General features: G+C 41.9%; 1 protein-coding gene across 1 annotated transcript in view; it reads left to right on the top strand.

Moving 5' to 3' along the window:
• LOC109907995 (inositol 1,4,5-trisphosphate receptor type 3) overlaps positions 1-17,547 on the top strand; it is a 47,470-nt gene that overhangs the window by 11,450 nt on the left and 18,473 nt on the right. The window contains exons 2-27 of the mRNA XM_020506332.2: positions 4,369-4,439; positions 7,259-7,380; positions 7,476-7,562; positions 9,346-9,504; positions 10,588-10,686; positions 11,037-11,120; positions 11,272-11,418; positions 11,545-11,640; positions 11,757-11,816; positions 11,926-12,065; positions 12,204-12,303; positions 12,381-12,541; positions 12,761-12,902; positions 13,439-13,600; positions 13,734-13,906; positions 13,996-14,115; positions 14,337-14,525; positions 14,677-14,928; positions 15,036-15,180; positions 15,350-15,494; positions 15,654-15,850; positions 15,981-16,101; positions 16,209-16,263; positions 16,361-16,526; positions 16,719-16,889; positions 16,994-17,068. Coding sequence (XP_020361921.1) covers positions 4,369-4,439; positions 7,259-7,380; positions 7,476-7,562; positions 9,346-9,504; positions 10,588-10,686; positions 11,037-11,120; positions 11,272-11,418; positions 11,545-11,640; positions 11,757-11,816; positions 11,926-12,065; positions 12,204-12,303; positions 12,381-12,541; positions 12,761-12,902; positions 13,439-13,600; positions 13,734-13,906; positions 13,996-14,115; positions 14,337-14,525; positions 14,677-14,928; positions 15,036-15,180; positions 15,350-15,494; positions 15,654-15,850; positions 15,981-16,101; positions 16,209-16,263; positions 16,361-16,526; positions 16,719-16,889; positions 16,994-17,068 — 3,439 coding nt within the window. The remainder of the gene's footprint in view (positions 1-4,368; positions 4,440-7,258; positions 7,381-7,475; positions 7,563-9,345; positions 9,505-10,587; positions 10,687-11,036; positions 11,121-11,271; positions 11,419-11,544; positions 11,641-11,756; positions 11,817-11,925; positions 12,066-12,203; positions 12,304-12,380; positions 12,542-12,760; positions 12,903-13,438; positions 13,601-13,733; positions 13,907-13,995; positions 14,116-14,336; positions 14,526-14,676; positions 14,929-15,035; positions 15,181-15,349; positions 15,495-15,653; positions 15,851-15,980; positions 16,102-16,208; positions 16,264-16,360; positions 16,527-16,718; positions 16,890-16,993; positions 17,069-17,547) is intronic.

Here is a 17,547-nt window from a genome sequence, read left to right on the forward strand (position 1 = left end):
TAGCTAAAGAAGGATAAATTAGTTATTTTGATAACATTTGTGTCTATGCTTCTTGAGTAAAATGCACATGTGAGAACAGTGCAGATCTCTGTGTTATGAATGAAATAATCAGGGACCTGACACATGTTTCAAAGGTGTCATAGACCTGAAAACCACTTCAGCCTGCTCTCTTCCTGTGACGTCTGACAGCTGTGCTGCATTCAATCACACATAAGAGATGCTTTGCATTCTCAGTCGCAGGTAAAGCGCTGCCACCCATTGATGGTAACCTAGTCAAACAGCACACCACTGGTGGTATTCACACCACAATTTAAATATATAAAAATATCTTGCAAACATGTTGTTTTTTCTACGTTGAGTCTCATGTTCAATTGCAATTCAAAGTCTTTGTTTAGGCCTAGTAGATTGAACCAGCTGTTGTACATATATCGTGTGTTTTTTTTGTTTGTTGATGTGGTCATATAAGCCCTCTTGGGTTTCCAACCTCACCTGCACATTTTTTTACCTTGTTTTTATCTGCACTGTTTTGTCTTTCACTTGTCTTCTTTTGTGTGAATTAATTAAATTACCCTAAAGTGGCTCTTAAAAATAAATAAATCTGTTGTTTAAAAAATAAAAAATTCCTGAGGCTGAGTGATTTCATGTACAATGCAAATGACCAGGGGAATAAAAAACAATTCATTGCCAGGTGGATCACTTCAGAGACTAGCCAAAGTAATGAGCCCATAATAGGTAGACAACACCCCTGCCTGGCTGCTAGGTAACTCTCATTGATTATGTGGAGGGGATAAAGGGACATTAACTGGAGACAATCCTCTGCACGCTGACATGATTATACAGACACATGGTAAAGATGTAGGATTAGTTTGGCCTTTCAGACAGGCTCTTTTAAAAGCATGAACCCCTTTTTGCATATTTTCACAGCATTGTATGAGCCTGTCCTGCCTTCTGTGTGTCATCTACAGTCATGGAACTACCACTTATAATAGGCTATACCGTAGATGACCAGAAATCGGTCGATTCCACGTCAACAGGAGCAGGAATATTTTTGGTATCTCAGATTGTTCTGGCAATTTTCACGTAAAAACTTAACTGCGAGGAAAGATGTTTGAAATGCTTTTTACATTTTTACAAACCATTTTTGAGAAAATCATGATGAAAGTGACCAGTTTAGGCCCGTTTTAGACGGTGTACAAAACAATAGGAACACCGTCCTACTATTGAGTTGCACCCCCTTTTGCCCTCAGAACAGCCTCAATTTGTCAGAAAATGGGCTCGACATAGTGCTGAAAGCGTTCCACAGGGATGCTGGCCCATGTTGACTCCAATGCTTCCCACAGTTGGCTGGATGTCCTTTGGGTGGTGGACCATTCTTGATACACACGGGAAACTATTGAGTGTGAAAACCCCAGCATTGTTGCAGTTGTTGACGCACTCAAACCTGTGCACCTGGCAGCTACTACTGTACCCCGTTAAAAAAGGCACTTAAATCTTTTATCTTGCCCATTCACCCTCTGAATGGCACACATACATAATCCTTGTCTCAAGTACAGGTCGACCGATTTAATCGGCATGGCCAACTAATTAGGGCCGATTTCAAGTTTTCACAACAACGCCAATTACATTGCACTCCACGAGGAAACTGCGTGGCAGGTTTATCTAGCTTGTCCTGCGTTGCATATAATCGATGCAGTGCCTGTTAATTTATCATCGAATCACAGCCTACTTCGCCAAACGGGTGATGATTTAACAAGTGCATTCGTGAAAAAAGCACTGTCGTTGCACCAATGTTTACCTAACCTTAAACATCAATGCCTTTCTTAAAATCAATGCACAAGTATATTTTTTTTAAACCTGCATATTTAGTTAATATTGCCTGCTAACATGAATTTCTTTGAACTTTTAAGGGAAATTGTGTCACTTCTCTTGCGTTCTGTGCAAGCAGAGTTAAGGTACATGCAGCAGTTTGGGCTGTCTGACTCATTGCGAACTGTGTGAAGACCATTTCTTTCTAACAAAGACCGTAATTAAATTGCCAGAATTGTACATAATTATGACATTACATTGAAGGTTGTGCAATGCAACAGCAATATTTAGACTTAGGGTTGCCACCCGTTAGGAATGGGAATGGTTCCTTATTTCACTGAAAGAATACATTTTGTTTTCAAAATTATAGTTTCCGGATTTGACCATATTAATGACCTAAGGCTCGTATTTCTGTGTGTTTATTATATTATAATTAAGTCTATGATTTGACATTTGATAGAGCAGTCTGACTGAGCGGTGGTAGCCAGCAGCAGGCTCGTAAGCATTCATTCAAACAACACTTGCAGTGTTTATGACTTCAAGCCTATCAACTCCCGAGATTAGGCTGGCAATACTATAGTGCCTTTAAGAACATCCAATAGTCAAAGGTATATGAAATACAAATGGTATAGAGAGAAATAGAAATAGTCCTATAATTGCTATAATAACTACAACTTAAAACTTATGTTTATGTTAAAAGGAACCACCAGCTTTCATATGTTCTGAGCAAGGAACTTAAACGTTAGCTTTCTTTACATGGCACATATTGCACTTTTACTTTCTTCTCCAACACTTTGTTTTTGCATTATTTAAACCAAATTGAACATGTTTCATTATTTATTTGAGACGAAATTGATTTTATTTATGTATTATGTTAAGTTAAAATAAAAGTGTTCATTCAGTATTGTTGTAATTGTCATTATTACATACAGTGGGGCAAAAAAGTATTTAGTCAGCCACCAATTGTACAAGTTCTCCCACTTAAGATGAGAGGCCTGTAATCTTCATCATAGGTACACTTCAACTATGACAGACAAAATGAGGGAAAAAAATCCAGAAAATCACATTGTAGGATTTTTTAATTAATTTATTTGCAAAATCTGAGAACAAAAATATTTTCAGCTGGCGGGAAATCGAGTAGTATTCATGCCCCTTGACTTATTCCATGTTTTGTTCTTATAGCCTGAATTCAAAATGGATTAAAAAAATATATATATGATCACCCATCTACACACAATGTGTTGATATACCATCCAAAGTGAATTAATAAACTTTGCCATGCTTAAAGGAATGTGATTTAAAAAAATGTAACAACCAATAGGGTCACCTCTTTGCAAGGCATTGTAAAACCTCAACCTCCTTGTGGTTGAATCTCTGTTTGAAATTCACTGCTCAGCTGAGGGACCTTAAATATAATTGTAAATGTGGGCACAGATGAGGTAGTCATAAAAAAATAATGTTAACCACCATTATAGCACGGAGAGTGAGTCCATGCAACTTATGTCACATGTTTACTCCTGTACTTGTTTAGCCTTGCCATAGCAAACGGATTCAATACTTATTGACTCAAGACATTTCAGATTTTCATTTTTTTATTCATTTGTAAGTATTTCAAAAACATAATTCCACTTTTACATTATGGGGTATTGTGTGTGAGCCAGTGACACAAAACCTAAATTTAATAAATGTTTTATTTGGGCTGTAACACAACAAAATGTGGAAAGAATTAAGGGGTCTGAACACTTTCAGAAGGCACTGTTTGTTCCATAGATAAAAATAATTACCAACCATTTGAAACCAATAGATCTATTTTTCTCTGTGTATATTAAATCAACATGTTTATGCTATTCACTCTGCACTCTGTTCATGTAGAGTTTAAGGATCTGATGATCTTTATTACAATGCAACCCCATGTCACTGACACTCAGTGGCTCATAATAAATAGCTGCTTAAGTCAGACTATAATGAGACATGGAGCAAATCCAAGTGGAAATAAATGTAGATGGTTTCTGCATGAGGGAATTAGTGTCATGGTATTTGTTCTGCCATATCAGTGTTTCTCCCTTTATTCATTTAGCAGTGGTGGGCCGCCGCTGCTAAATTGTTGCCACCGCTGCAAAAAGTGTGATGTAATCTTTTTCATATGTATAGATTTCTGCTGAGGTGTGCTTTAAAAAAGGAAAGTCATTGGCTCAATTGCTAGAAGTCTATAGGAACAGCTAGCATGTCATTGTGCTAACGGTAGTAGCAATGTCCCACCCTTGCCACCACTGCTGAAAACAAATCCTAGGGGAAACACTGCATATGTTGCCATATGTATACCAGGAGTATTCAAATCTTACCCTATGAGGTCCGGTTTCTGTTCTACCTGCTATTTCATTGTACCCACCTGGTGTCCTTGGTCTAATTCAGTCCTTGATTAGAGGGGTAGTATGAAACAAAGCAATGGAATTGGCTTCAAGGTCCATATTTGAATTTGAGGGCTGTATACAAACACTGCAGTGCAATTATTTGACTGTAAATGTTGATATATGATCTGCTTTGTGTTGTTTTTCTCCCTAGGTTGGTGGATGACCGATGTGTGGTAGAACCAGCTGCAGGGGACCTGGACTATCCCCCCAAGAAGTTCAGAGGTTAGATGAGTATTAAATTATTTATTTAGGCCTACAACGTAAAGTGTGTGCGGTTGCTTGTGTGTGTCTTTGTCAGAGTGGCATGTATGTGTGTGCGTGCATGTATACTTCCCTGTGTGTTTGTGAGTGATTGCCCATGCTATGCATGTTAAAGTGGGTCTGTTGTGCCTCTGTCTGTCAATGACTGTGACATATGGGGAATGCACTGTTCTCTGCCCACTCTGCCTGATATTGGCACCAGAGAGAACAGACTCCAAGTCAGGGAGCAGCCAAACACCCAGAACATTTTCCACTGGCTGGCCTCTGAAGGGGGCTGAAACCCGCACTTTCCTCTCATCCATCCCTCCAGTAACACGCATTCAGTGCATTTCTGATCAAAGGTTCATTTGATGTCCTACTCTTGGATCTTAGTTTAAACAGAAATGTTGACGATGTACGTAAGTACACCCCCTAGAACGTTACATTTTTTTGGTAAATATTTGGACAGATGGATATGTAATCTTCGCTTCAACACTATTGACAGATTAAGGTAACCTACTTTAACAAATGAAACTGAAAAATCATACTTTGCAATCGTTTATTCATCAAAATCAACAGAATTGCAATTCTATAGTGCGGGAGAAAATATGTACACCCCTAGCTTCAATAGCTGGTGTTGCCCCCTTTAGCTTAAATAACTTAATGTAGCTGTTTCTTGTAACTGTCTATCAGGCTCGTATATCGACTGGGATAGTTTGTTCACCCCACTCTTCTTCACAGTACGTCCTCAACTGTGTCATATTGGAGGGATTTATTGTATGCACTGCCCGCTTCAAGTCCCCCCCACAGCATTTTGACACGATTGAGATCTTGGCTTTGACTCGGCCATTCCATAATCCTCCATTTCTTCTTTTTGAGACATTCTGTTTTAGCTTTGCTTGTGTGTTTTGGATCATTGTCCTGTTGCAAAAGAATTCTCTCTCTCTCTCTATATATATATATATATATATATATATAGAGAGAGAGAGAATTCTTGCGGAGAATGTGAGGGAAAAAAAAATATATTATTTTTTTCCTCACATTCTCTGCAAGAATTCTCTTGTACAATATGGAATTCATGGTTGACTAAATGATGGCAAGTTGGCCAGGCCCTCAGGCAGCAAAGCAGCCCCAAACCATAATGCCACCGCCTCCATGCTTTACGGTTGGTATGAGGTTCATTTGTTCAAAGGCAGTGTTTTGTTTTCGCCAAAGATAGCGTCTGGCATTGCGGCCAAACGACTCCACGTTTGACTCATCTGTCCAGAGCACATTGTTCCAGTAGTTTTGGTCTTTACCCAGGTGTTGTCTGGGAAACATCGGTCTTGTCTTGATATTGTTTTTTGAGAGCATAGGATTCTTCCTGACCTCCCATGTAGGCCAACTTTGTGCAGTCTCTTTCCGCCAGTTGATTCATGTACTTTGACATTGATTATGGAAGGAGAGGCCTGTAGATCCCTTGATGTTACCCTGGGGTTCTTAGAGACTTCCGTGATCATCTTTCGGTCAGCTCTAGGGCTGAATTTGGCGGGACGGCCTGTCCTAGGTAGATTGCCAGTGGTCTACAAATGGAGAAAATTCCAGATGATCTGTCGGACAGTGGAACGATGTACTTCGAATTGCTTGGAAATGGATTTGTAACCCCTCCCAGACTCACAGGCATCAATACTTTTTCTTCTTAGGGCCTTGGATAGGTATTTTGATCTTTGCATGATGTGTTTCCATACACCCATATGGTTAATAACAAACCAGACCAAGTGTCTAATCTTTATGGAAGGCTAGACCCTCTCAAGGTACTCTCTAATGATTTCCTAATGATTTGCACCTGTTTTGGTGTACCTGATCTGCATTTTAGCCATTTTAGGTGATGGTAAAGGTAGGGGTGTACATTTATTTTTTCCTGCATAAGGAAATAGTATTTATTTTAATTTATTTGAACATTTTCAAAGTTATTTTTTTTTTGTGTGATTTGTTAAATTGGTTTACCTTTATCAATGAATGTGGTTGGAATTCAGCTCAAATATCCATGTGTCCAAATATGTAAAAGAAAATACCACTTTCCAAAGGGTGTACGTACTTTTTCACGTGACTGTAAATGTATGTTGCCCCATAAGTCTCAACAACTGTGTCATAGTCTAATTACACTCTTAATTGTTTCCCATGTAATGGTTTTATATGAATAGTATTCTGTCAGCTGTTTGCATGATTTCCCTATATAAAGATTTATCCCGCCACACATTGACTGTATCAAAGAAGCAATTTCAATATTTGCAGAGGGATGAGTGACAAACATTTTTAAAGATGTTTGCCGTTTTGGTGGCTCTAGAAGCTTCCTGTCAGGCCTGTGTGGCAGATAACAACTACTGTACTGTACTCACAAGGCACACAGACAGCCAGCTGATAAAGCCCTTAACCTCCAGTATTAGGCTCTTTTAAAAACAGGATATCCCTCTGAGGATAGGAAGTATAATATTGACCAGACGCCCAGATCCACTCTCCCCTATGGTGGGTGTGGAGCAAATTACTAACCACTTTTTAACAAGGACATGATGCTTTTTATGTGGAAGCGATTATATACTTGCTCAGACAGTGACCCAGCACATCTTTACTCTTAAAAAAAGTAGATGTTTGGGATAATGGCAGCCATCTTGGGATGGTAATCAATCTGTGATAAGTTCACCACTAGCTCTCCTTCCCATAATACAGGTATTTAAGTTTGATACCAAAACAGCTATTACATTGAATACTCACCAGTCCCCTGAATAATAGTCTTGACCCTTGAACCCACTCTCTTGTCTCAGACTGCCTCTTCAAAGTGTGTCCCATGAACCGTTACTCTGCACAGAAGCAGTTCTGGAAAGCCAAGCAGGCCAAGCACGAGAAGGACAAGATCGCTGATGTTGTGCTACTTCAGAAACTACAGGTAAAAGATACTACCAAGGATCATACCACTAGGTTAGATGCAGTACACTGGACTAACACTGAAACGGATGCAACCTTGTCCTTATTACTCCACAGCATGCCTCTAACCTGGAGCAGAAACAGAATGAGACCGAAAACAAGAAAGTCCACGGAGATGTAGTAAAATATGGCACTGTCATTCAGGTAAGGTTGGAGTTCCCAGCAGCACTGTTTAGGTAAACAGACCCTCAGGTGTTCAACAGCTTATGCTTCTCCCTACTCTGGTGAATGGAATTACTGTAACTCTGTTGTGATGTCATGGGATTAGGCCACTATCAATGAATGGCTGGTCTTGTACCCGAGGGGAAGCTTGAGCACACCGGCACATTCTGAGTGTGAAGGGTCTGTAGAGCACAAAACAGAATGGGTCAGGCAAAGTATTGAGGTTTGAGCACATCTACACAGTATCGATCAGGGATGGTTCACAGAACACCTGTGTTTTAATACCTTACGGATGCAGCATCAGTCACTAAGGGGAGTTATTGGCCCCGAGTTACAGGGATTGGTGTGATAGTCAGTCGGGTGATCACAATCAACTCTTCCTCATCGTGACTCTTAATAGCTGGTCCATAACGGCATGTTTCTGCATGTCACTCCTGTGTGTCAGGTTGTCATTACCATAGCCAGGTGAAGTCAGATTTTCCTCTCGGTGTGTTCATATTCTAAAGAGATTCTAAGTGTTGAGAGAGAAGACTGCACAGGTTTTCCAGTAATACCTGCCGCTGGGCATTTCACATGAAATGCCTTTGTAGCATAGCCTAGATTACTGCATATATAGCACTAGTCTGTGTTAAACCAAGAACAAGAATATTTGTCTGAACTTGAATGATGACATATTTGAGAGTTTTGTTAATTTCATAGAAAGGCTACAGTTGATAGTCATCATCAGACCTCTAACCCCGGTTTTCATCACCGAATGCGCAATGAAGAAAAGAGGTTTAATGATTCACAGGAAAATGCACAGAACCGTGTTCAATATCGCATGAGAAATGGATGTATTGTCTAGGGGCTAGGATTCCCACTCACTGGACCTGGACCTGGTCAATATTGACTCTGAAGCCTTATCTTCACACAAACATGAAGGGCTGTGCACAGAAACATGGGACATAAAGTTAAGGGTTAATGTTAAGAGCCCTCTCTTATCTGGGCAGACATTATAGGTGTGGTTCCTTGTGACTGTGTAGTGTGGCGTTCCTCTTGATTCGGACAGGCTGAGGTGGGAGACGGCGGGGAGGGTTTGTAGACAAAGTGGGTGTTGCTCTCTCTCAGGAGATCAATAGCTGTAATCTGTTAATGGCTGTGCAAGTGCACACATCACACCAATGACAAGCATACAATACAGTACAACTCATCTAGTGACGTCACTTTATCTACAGGAAGTAAGTCCTTCTGCATAGCTTCCTCAGGTCTCCCCCACTCCTTTATTCTCCTTAATATCCTCTAGGCACATCTTTTTTCACTAAAGCTTATGCTATTTGCCATTCATTCTCTCCCATTGAAATGAGAGAAATGCACTTTCTGTAGAACATAATAATCTCTGAATGACAACAGCAGAGTGATCCTGTCTGTAGAACATAATAATCTCTGAATGACAACAGCAGGGTGATCCTGTCTGTAGAACATAATCATCTCTGAATGACAACAGCAGAGTGATCCTGTCTGTAGAACATAATCATCTCTGAATGACAACAGCAGGGTGATCCTGTCTGTTGATACATGGTTTTAGTACTTTTCATCTTGGTCTTCCAGCCATTCTTTCTTAAGTGGTTCCCTTTCTGGCTGGCTGGTTCCCATTCCTGAATGGGATAGTGAGCTATTCTAGCTTCCATCCTAACAGCACAGTATCCCAGACACAATATGAACGTTTTTCCGAGGTTTTAACAGTGGCCTGTTTTTCTGCGTGTGTGTTATCTGCCCTGGCTGACAGCTGTTGCATATGAAGAGTAATAAATACCTGACTGTGAATAAGCGTCTGCCTGCCCTGCTGGAGAAGAATGCCATGCGGGTCACCCTGGACGGGACGGGGAATGAGGGCTCCTGGATGTTCATCCAACCCTTCTGGAAGCTAAGGGCCAACGGAGACAATGTAACTCACCTAACTCGTATTACTGCACAGACTCAACTGACATGCGCAGTTGTGTTCAATCACATACACACAGGGTTGGAAAAAGTACTCAATTGTCATACTTGAATAAAAGTAAAGTTACCTTAATAGAAAATGACTCAAGTGAAAGTCACCCAGTAAAACACTATTTGAGTAAAGGTCTAAAAGTACTTAGTTTTAAATATACTTAAGTATAACATGTAAATGGAATTGCTCAAATGTACTTAAGTATCAAAAGTAAAAATATAAATAATTTCATATTCCTTATATTAAGCAAACCAGACGGCACAATGTTCTTGTTTATTTTTATTGATGGATAGCCAGGGATACACTCCACCACTCAGACATCATTTACAAACGAAGCATGTGTTTAGTGAGTCCGCCAGATCAGAGGCAGCAGGGATGACCAGGGATGTTCTCTTGATAAGATCATTTTCCTGTCCTGATAAGCATTCAAAATGTAGAGTGTGGAGTAAAAAGTGCATTATTTTCTTTAGGAATGTAGTGATGTAAAAGTTGGCAGAAAAATCTAAATAGTAAAATAAAGTACAGATACCCCAAACAACAACTTAAGTAAAAAATACTTTAAAGTACTACTTAAGTACTTAACACCACTGCATACACATATTCACTAACACATGCAAACTCACAAATCTCAGACAATCTATAGGGGCAATATGCAGTTGCTATATCCATTATTTTATTAACTTATAAATGAATGATATTTACCCATTTGATTCTTGAAGAACATAACTTATTAAATCCCTCATGAGCTTACTTCAACTGTCGTATCCTATCAGTACCCAAAGTATAAGCTTAAATCAACTCCAATGTTTGTTTATATTTACATTGTTTACAAACACTATATAGCCTCAATACATGGTTAAATCTAAGTTTATCCTGGATGCTCTATCCTTGCATCCATAGCTCGGAGAGGGATTACATTTCTCCAACCCCATCCCTCAGCTGGGGAGAAGGCATTATTGTTTCAACTGCTTATTGCAACTTGAGTTCTTGTGCTTCTTGTGGAATTGTTGTTGTACTTATTTCTGTATTCCTCTGCAGGTAGTGGTAGGAGATAAGGTGATCCTGAACCCAGTGAATGCAGGCCAGCCCCTACATGCCAGTAACTATGAGCTCTCTGACCACGCTGGATGCAAAGAGGTAAGAGTCCAGTCATAACCACACACACATTAATCCATGACTGAATCTGTCTGGAAGAGTGAGGCTTCTGACTGTGTCACTTCCCAATTGCAAAGAACCAACGGTTGTTACTGCCAGCAATGATGATAAGCCCCACCCATTTCTACAATTTGTCTTCTTAAAATCTGATTTGAACCTTAAACTTAACCACAACCCTAATCTTATGGATAACCCTAACCTTAAATTAAGCTTCATTTTTGTTTTCGTACATTTTGTCGATATGGCGAGTTTTGACTTACCCATCCAGCTTACCCATCTAGTGGGAACAGGTATGCATGCTGAAGCTGACGTATAGGTGTGTCCCCCTGCAGGTTAACTCTGTGAACTGCAATACTAGCTGGAAAATCAACCTGTTCATGATGTTCAGTGACCACAAGGATGAAGTCTTGAAAGGAGTAAGTCTCCTTTAACATTCATGTGTATATTACTGTCACTATTTGTATCATTGTAATTGATTCTTCTTCACTTTCCAACCCTAACACAATAATAGCATTCTAACCTGAAGCGTTTAGATGATTTGATGTCTCTGCTGGTGTGTCCGGTCAGGGGGATGTGGTGCGGTTGTTCCATGCAGAGCAGGAGAAGTTCCTGACCTGTGATGAGTACAAGGTCAAGCTGCATGTGTTCCTCCGTACCACCCTGCGCCAGTCTGCTACCTCTGCCACCAGCTCCAATGCCCTGTGGGAAGTGGAGGTTGGTACACGCACGTACTTGCCGTTTTTGAATCCTAGTCCAGTTTGGATATGCTCTGTCGTACAGCAGCTAAATGCCTAAGGTATGACGATTGAGGTTTGTTTTGATGGTGTGATGTGTTCCAAGGTGGTGCACCATGACCCATGTCGAGGAGGGGCCGGACACTGGAACAGTCTGTACCGCTTTAAACACCTTGCCACAGGGAACTATCTTGCAGCTGAGGTAACATGATCAAGTATTGGACCATGGATATTGGTCACCACAGTGCTCTGGTTATCACACGGGCTGTATTGATGCAGAATCATTTTAGAGCGCATGTGTTGTTGTGGTTGCTTTAGGAAAATCCGGGTTATAAAGGTGACAGCGTTGAAATCCAGACTTCGGCGAATGAAGATACGGTATGCATCCTTTTTTAGTTTTTTTTGGACCTCAGTAATTATGTCTAGTTAATTTAACACGTGACAGTCAATGTGCTAAACTCTAACCCTTGACCCCTGCCCTCTGTAGCTGGACAGTAGAGGAAAACTAAAGATGTTGGGTGAGAGGATAAAGTACAAGCTGGTGGCTGTGCCTCATGGGAATGACATTGCTTCCTTGTTTGAGCTAGACCCCACCACTCTGCAGAAAACAGACTCCTTTGTGCCAAGGTACTATACTGTACAGCCTCAACCCATCTGCACAGTCTGTACAATACAGTATATACAACTGTATATATCTATTTATAAAGAAGCAAAGACTTGACCTAGAGTATGTTTCACTGGCTTTCTATTGTATACTTTCTTCAGGAATTCATATGTGCGTCTCAGACACCTATGCACCAACACATGGATCCAGAGTACCAACGTGCCCATAGATATCGACGAGGAGAGACCCATCCGGCTCATGGTAAGAACCATGTCACTTGATTTACTGTGACACTGAGTTCATTTGGACTCAGTATTTCTGTTATATTCTTGTTTCAGCTGGGCACCTGCCCTACCAAGGAGGATAAGGAGGCATTTGCCATAGTGTCAGTGCCAGTGATGGAGATCCGGGATCTGGACTTTGCCAATGATGCCAGTTTCATGTTGAGCACCATAGTGGACAGGTTCAATGAGGGCTTTATCAGTCCCAATGACAGAAGGTAAGGTATCTGCAGAAAAGGCCCCAAATGAATCTATGAAGTCAAACTTCTTCTAATAAACCTAACTTTTCCCCTGTGAGCTCTATGTTATACTTGATTAAAGCCAGCTGTTTTACAGCTTATACTGTAATCCAGTCAATGGCATAGTTCCCTAGCCAGACCCAATGGGCCAGACCAGTAACGTCTGTGTCCGACCGTGTCCTGTGTTTGACCCTGCAGATTTGCCATTAAGCTGCTGGAGGATCTGGTGTTCTTTGTGGTGGACACGCCCAACAGCGGCCAGGTCGTCCTGGATGTGGCGATGACCAAGGCCAACCGCGAGAGACAGAAACTCATGAGGGAACAAAACATCCTCAAACAGGTTAGAAGGCCCACTTTAAACATCTGGGTTGCGTTAGACCAGGGATGGGCAACTTTGAAAACCGGAAATCATCATGGGGCGTAGAGAAAATGTTGCCATTTTATAAAAAATGTCATGCAATTGTACTCATTTTGACAGGGGGCCGGAGAGAAAATGTGCAGTTTTACAGCTAATTTCCTGCAATTCTACACATTTTGCCATAGGGTGAAGAAAAACAGTTTTTATATGATAACTGATGATCAATGGGCCCCAGCCCGGTCGGTAATTCAACCTTGCTGACTACAAGTTTAGATAGCTGGCCTCAAGACTAACTTAGTAATAAATAAATACATTGCTGACATGGGCTATTGAGTGACTGCTGATGCACAAGCAAATTTGTATTTTATTATTCTGACTGAGTTCCTCCCCGAAAAAAAGAATAGCCAGCGGGCTTGCATTAGACTGATGATGACATATAAGGTAATAATTTCTTGTCATTGTATCCATATTGTCACATGTTCCCTTGAATAGTTCTCTATTCTTTTGTCCCTTCAAAGATCTTTGGGATCTTGAAGGCCCCTTTCAAAGATAAGGGGACAGAGGGCCCGTTGCTGCGATTGGAGGAGCTGTCAGACCAGAAGAATTCCCCCTACCAGTACATGTTCCGTCTCTGTTACCGGGTACTGCGACACTCTCAGGAAGACTACCGCAAGAACCAGGTACACCACATTGTCTCGCATGCTTTTTTCCTTCCATATTCCTGTCCCTCGGTCGTTTATCCAAACTGAATTATTGATCCCTGGGCCTTCTTTACTGCCAAGACACATTAGTCTCATTCTTTTGCCCCATCAGGAGCACATAGCCAAGCAGTTTGGGGTGATGCAGTCTCAGATTGGCTATGACATCCTGGCTGAGGACACCATCACTGCTCTGCTGCACAACAACCGCAAGCTGCTGGAGAAACACATCACCAAGACGGAGGTGGAGACCTTTGTTAGCCTGGTCCGCAAGAACAGGGAACCCAGGTGAGGAGAGTGACGCCCTGACTAAATAATACCCATGTACATTCAAAACTGTTGTGGTGTATCTCAAACATCGGCCTGTTTCCCCTCAGGTTTCTGGACTACCTGTCAGATCTGTGTGTGTCCAACAACGTGGCCATTCCTGTCACTCAGGAGCTGATCTGTAAGTGTGTGCTGGATCCCAAGAACCAAGACATCCTCATAAAGACTGAGTGAGTGGTACTTCTCTTTTACTAAACTGCATACATGCACACACTTAAACATGCGATGGCCTTTGTGTGTGTGTGTGTGTGTGTGTGTGTGTGTGTATATATGTGTGTGTATGATTGAATGTGTGTGCCTATGCTTGTCCATGCAGACGGCGTGTGTATGTATGTGTGTGTATATATGTGTGTGTATGATTGAATGTGTGTGCCTATGCTTGTCCATGCAGACGGCGTGTGCCCAAAGAGATTCCCAATGCCACTGAATACATGGGCATGGAGGAGTATGCTGACGATGATGAGGTGTGGCTGGTCTGGACTGACAAGACCAATGAGAAGCAAGAGAAGGGCATCAGACAACTAGCCCAGGAGGCCAGACAGGGGAACGCTCATGACGAGAACGTGCTCACGTACTACAGGTGACTCCTCACTGATGTCACATTTCCTAGACAAGGGAATGTCGTGCACAAGTCATTGTTTAAAAAGGAAGTTGTACTGATCTGAAATGTTCCAACCACGGTGACGTTTTGTCTGCTTCATTTGTCGAACCTTTCTCTTTTTTTATGGTAGGTACCAGCTGAAGCTGTATGCACGAATGTGTCTGGACCGCCAGTACCTGGCCATAGATGAGATCTCCAAGCAGCTGGATGTGGAGCTCATCTTCCTGTGTATGATGGACGAGACACTGCCCTTTGACCTGCGCGCCTCTTTCTGCAGACTGATGCTGCATGCGCACGTCGACCGAGACCCCCAGGAGCTGGTCACGCCCGTCAAGTTCGCCCGTCTCTGGACAGAGATCCCCACCTCCATCACAATTAAAGAGTATGACTTCAAACAGTTTCCCCAGAATTGGTTTTGCGCATAATGTCACTGCAATCTAACTGATTGTTGTTGTGTTCCGATACTTCGATATCTCTTCCCTTTCTCAGTTATGACTCCAACATGGATGACTCGCGAGACAATAAGAAGAACAAGTTTGCCAACACCATGGTGTTCATGGAGGAGTACCTCAACAACGTCCTCAATGATGACTTGCCTTTCGCTGACGAGGAAAAGAACAAACTGACCTATGAGGTATCAATTCTCTCTTTTCTCATTCCTAATTCCACTTACAATACTGTGAATACCTCCAGAACGCTGCTGCCTATATTTGGTATTGAGACGAGAACTCTCTGGCTCTCTACCACTTGGCCCGGAAAAGCCCCGATAGCATGATAACTGCTAGAATGTTTTGTCCCCTCAGGTGGTGAGCCTGGCCAGACACCTCATCTACTTTGGCTTCTACAGTTTCTTTGAGCTGCTGAGGTTGACACGGACCCTTTTGGGAATCATCGACTGCATCCCCAACCCTTCCCTCATCAACCCCATGTTCCAGGACGATGGCAGTGGTAAGAGAATGAGAAACACCTCTACTCTGCGTTTAACATTATTATGCGAGAACTACCACACATCACCATTTTATAAAACAAATCAGCACAACAGACGTTCAGATTCGGGTTCCCTCATGGTTTTCACCATGGTAGTAAGGATCCCACTCTGTCTGTTAGGGAAGAACATGAAGCGTTCCATCCATGGTGTTGGCCAGATGATGTCCACCATGGTACTGAGCAGGAAACAGTCCATTTTTGGAGGTCCAGGCCGGAGTGCTTCCAACATAGAGGGCCAGAACCGCAGTAAGGACAGCATCGACAAACAGGACATCACTGTCATGGACACCAAGCTGAAAATACTAGAAATCCTGCAGGTTAGAGCTCACTAGAACCCAGCACGTCTCATGAAATGGTACTGTTGAGTTTTACGCTTGTGAAAAATTAGACCCATTCAAGTATCCCTTTTATGCTAAGTGCTGTTCTTTATCTCTTGTTGATGTGCAGTTTATCCTGAATGTCCGCCTGGACTATCGGCTCTCCTTCCTGCTTTCTGTCTTCAAGAAAGAGTTTGTTGATGTTTATCCCATGGCAGATGCCGATGCTACAACATCAATGGAGCAAGCAGGTAGTGCAGTGCCCATTTGAGGGACCCATTGCTCTCCACTAACCATACCTTATACAGTATTCATCTCTCCGTCTAAATACACAACATTCCTAACTCTCTTTCAACAGCCACCATCAACCTGCAGCACATAGGAGAGCAGGCAGAGGCCATGTTTGGTGTGGGGTAGGTTCAGTACAGCACTGTAGACCCTCACCAGCATATGTTATGGTTTTGCCCTAGTGTGTTGTTATGATAACCTGTGACTGTGTCCTCCTGTCAGGAAGGGGAACAGTATTCTGGAGGTGGATGATGAGGGAGGTCGTATGTTCCTGAGGGTGCTGATCCATCTCACCATGCATGACTACCCTCCTCTGGTCTCTGGGGCTCTACAGCTGCTCTTCAAACACTTCAGCCAGAGACAGGAGGTGCTGCACACATTCAAACAGGTAAGGAGACACAACTATCTGCAATCACTGATGGTAAACAAAGGTGCGGCCAATAATGACCTGCACTCCAACTTGGTACCGTATCTGCTATTCCCTTTCTTATACAGTATCTAAATATATTACTTATATCTGTGTTCTGGTCTCTCAGTCACCGTCTCTCTGACACTCTCTCTGTCTCCATGTTGTCCTCAGGTCCAGTTGCTGATCTCGGGCCAGGATGTTGATAACTACAAGCTGATAAAGAGCGACCTTGACCGTCTCCGCACCATGGTGGAGAAGTCTGAGCTCTGGGTGGACAAGAAGAGCAGCTCTGGAGGAGGGGAGGGGAAGAAAGACAAGAAGGACAAAAAAGAGAATGTAGAGGTGAGGGCGAGATACGTCTTCTCCATCTATGATAAGAAAGTGTGTAATAACATGTAGTAGCTACAAATGACTTCTCACTAACTGTACTTCTGATTTCCTTTTAGATGGCCTCAGAGGTTGCGACCCCCAAAAAAGAGAAGTCGGATAAGAGCAATGAGAACTACCAGAAAGTTAAAGATGTGTGTTTCCTTTATCCTGCTAGCATGTCCCATTGTCACTGTTTATTTATTTATTTATATATATATCCACAGTTAGTCGGAAGTTTACATACACTTAGGTTGGAGTCATTTAAACTCGTTTTTCAACCACTCCACACATTTCTTGTTAACAAACTATAGTTTTGGCAAGTCGGTTAGGACATCTACTTTGTGCATGACACAACACATTTATCCAACAATTGTTTACAGACAGACAATTCCAGTGGGTCAGAAGTTCACATGCACTGAGTTGACTGTGCCATTAAACAGCTTAGAAAATTCCAGAAAATGATGTCATGGCTTTAGAAGCTTCCGATAGGAAAATTGACATCATTTGAGCCAATTGGAGGTGTACCTGTGGATGTATTTCAAGGCCTACCTTCAAACTCAGTGCCTCTTTGCTTGACATCATGGGAAAATCAAAAGAAATCAGCCAAGACCTCAGAATTCTTTTTTTAGAC

The sequence above is a fragment of the Oncorhynchus kisutch genome, linkage group LG17 (genome assembly GCF_002021735.2).
Source record: "Oncorhynchus kisutch isolate 150728-3 linkage group LG17, Okis_V2, whole genome shotgun sequence".
NCBI lineage: Eukaryota > Metazoa > Chordata > Actinopteri > Salmoniformes > Salmonidae > Oncorhynchus > Oncorhynchus kisutch.